Source organism: Mastomys coucha, unplaced genomic scaffold, assembly GCF_008632895.1.
Source record: "Mastomys coucha isolate ucsf_1 unplaced genomic scaffold, UCSF_Mcou_1 pScaffold7, whole genome shotgun sequence".
Taxonomy (NCBI): Eukaryota; Metazoa; Chordata; class Mammalia; order Rodentia; family Muridae; genus Mastomys; species Mastomys coucha.
The window spans coordinates 9,188,203-9,190,233 of record NW_022196913.1 but is presented as its reverse complement, the minus strand read 5'-3'; the positions used below and the strand labels follow the sequence as shown (position 1 = coordinate 9,190,233).

Genomic DNA, 2,031 nt, shown 5'->3' with positions numbered 1-2,031 from the left:
TACTGTTAAAAGAAATCCTTAGACACACTCCCAAAGACCACCTTGATGTTCAGCTTCTGGAGGAAGCAGTAAGTAAACCCATAAAGCAGTCTTGCAAGTTTAGCATGGGTAACCTTAGAAAAGCATACAGTGTCCTTTTAAATCTCATGTCACCAGCAGCCTGGGCTTTCAGCTAGTCCCTTCCACTGGCAGCTGGCCTTGAACTTGTTGCCCAGTATGGCTGTTCACATGTATAATGAAGAGACTGTCTGGACTGATCTCTGGAGTCCATTCAAGCCTTAGGTTCTGTCCTTTTGTGTGACTGTTTGCTCTGGAGGGAGGGAGGACAGGCTGATAGACAGCAGTTACTCCATCTGGCTTTATTCTTCTGTCTTTATAATTTCTAGATATTGATAATACAAGGAGTCCTTTCTGATATCAACTTGAAGAAAGGCGAATCTGAGTGTCAGTATTACATTGACAAGCTGGAGTACCTGGACGAGAAGCAGAAGGACCCCAGAATTGAAGCGAGCAAAGTACTGCTGTGCCATGGGGAGCTGAAGAATAAAAGTGGCCATGTGAGTGCTTCCAGTATGAATGGGAAGGAGGCTGTCGCTTCCCCATGCCTACCTCAAGGTTTGCAAATTATGAGGCAGGTTTTTAAAAATAAGCCTGCAGCTCGCAGCAAGGAGGTTAGCGCTTGTTTATGTGACCAGCTTCAATAAAGCAAATAAGAAGACAAACATCTCAACTAGCAGGCTTCCTTCCCGTGTATGACGGGTCTCCTGTCGTACACCAGAATGTTTCATGAGTACTTTCATGTGGGAATGGTGTCTTCTAACAGGGCCAGAGGTTTTAGCACCACTCAAGTTTTGCAGCAGATTAAACAAGAACAATTTTACTTTTTAAAATATTAATTACAAAAGAACCTTTTGAAATTAAGGAGTTGTGAATGCTCTTTTTGCTTTATATGTACTCTCCAAGAGCTCCATTTGTAAGTTGGGGCTTGTTTAAAAAAAAGTTGAAATCGGGCCTATCTGATTTCTGTCACAGACCCTAATTGTCCTGCGAAGGCTTAGACCTGTTTAGACATAGCCGAACAATGAACATTGTAGCAGCCTGTACTTGGGATCCCTGAGTCTTGGAAACTTCAGTGCACAGTACAGGAGTTGAAACTCTTTCTGCTGATGCCAGGTCTCTCAGATACATGGCATTTGCTCAGCTGTTGCCTAGCCTGGTAGTGTGGCCTGATGAAAGAAAGAGAAGAGCCTTAGGTCAAACCAGCAAAGTCAAACCAGCAAAGCCATGAGATCAGTATTATATGCTGTGTATAAAGGAGAAATTAGAAAAATCTAAATGCCAGATGTAGTTCTTTAACAATTAAATCCTTCATTTAGGAAGTTTGGGGTGTTTTTTTTCTTCATTTCTGCAGAAACTGTACATTTTCCTATTTCAAGACATCTTGGTTTTAACTCGGCCTGTCACCCGAAATGAGCGCCACTCGTACCAGGTTTACCGACAGCCCATCCCAGTCCAGGAGCTGGTGCTGGAAGACCTGCAGGACGGGGACGTGCGCATGGGCGGCTCCTTCCGAGGGGCCTTTGGCAACTCAGACAAAGGTAAGGGAGCACTCTAGGATAGTTACCCAAGGAGCCAGGTTAGACTGCGAGGAAGAGGGTGGAGCAGGATGGCCACACATTTGAAGCTAACCTGGGCTACAGAATGAGACCCCATCTTGAAAACAACACTGAAGAGAAGAAACAAATGCTCCTAAATGAAATTAGACTCAACCCTTAGAATTTTGAAAATAAAACCATTCCCCAGTCATGTGCTGGCACAGCATTGAGTTGGTCAGGGACCTCTGGCTAGCGACTTTCTTTAGCTGTGTGTGTCTCATAAGTACTGGGACTTTCCTTAAGACTGCATAACCACTTTCTTAGTCTTGATTTCTTTTTTCCTCCCTTCAGCTAAAAATATCTTTAGGGTCCGCTTCCAAGACCCTTCTCCAGGTCAATCCCACACACTGCAAGCCAATGACGTGTTCCATAAGCA

The 2,031-nt window shown here is 44.2% G+C and overlaps 1 protein-coding gene across 1 annotated transcript in view; it reads left to right on the top strand.

The window, feature by feature from the left end:
- Positions 1-2,031, top strand: part of Net1 (neuroepithelial cell transforming 1) — a 39,678-nt gene that overhangs the window by 29,526 nt on the left and 8,121 nt on the right. The window contains exons 6-9 of the mRNA XM_031359479.1: positions 6-68; positions 387-557; positions 1,412-1,598; positions 1,947-2,028. Of these exons, the coding sequence (XP_031215339.1) occupies positions 6-68; positions 387-557; positions 1,412-1,598; positions 1,947-2,028 (503 nt within the window). The remainder of the gene's footprint in view (positions 1-5; positions 69-386; positions 558-1,411; positions 1,599-1,946; positions 2,029-2,031) is intronic.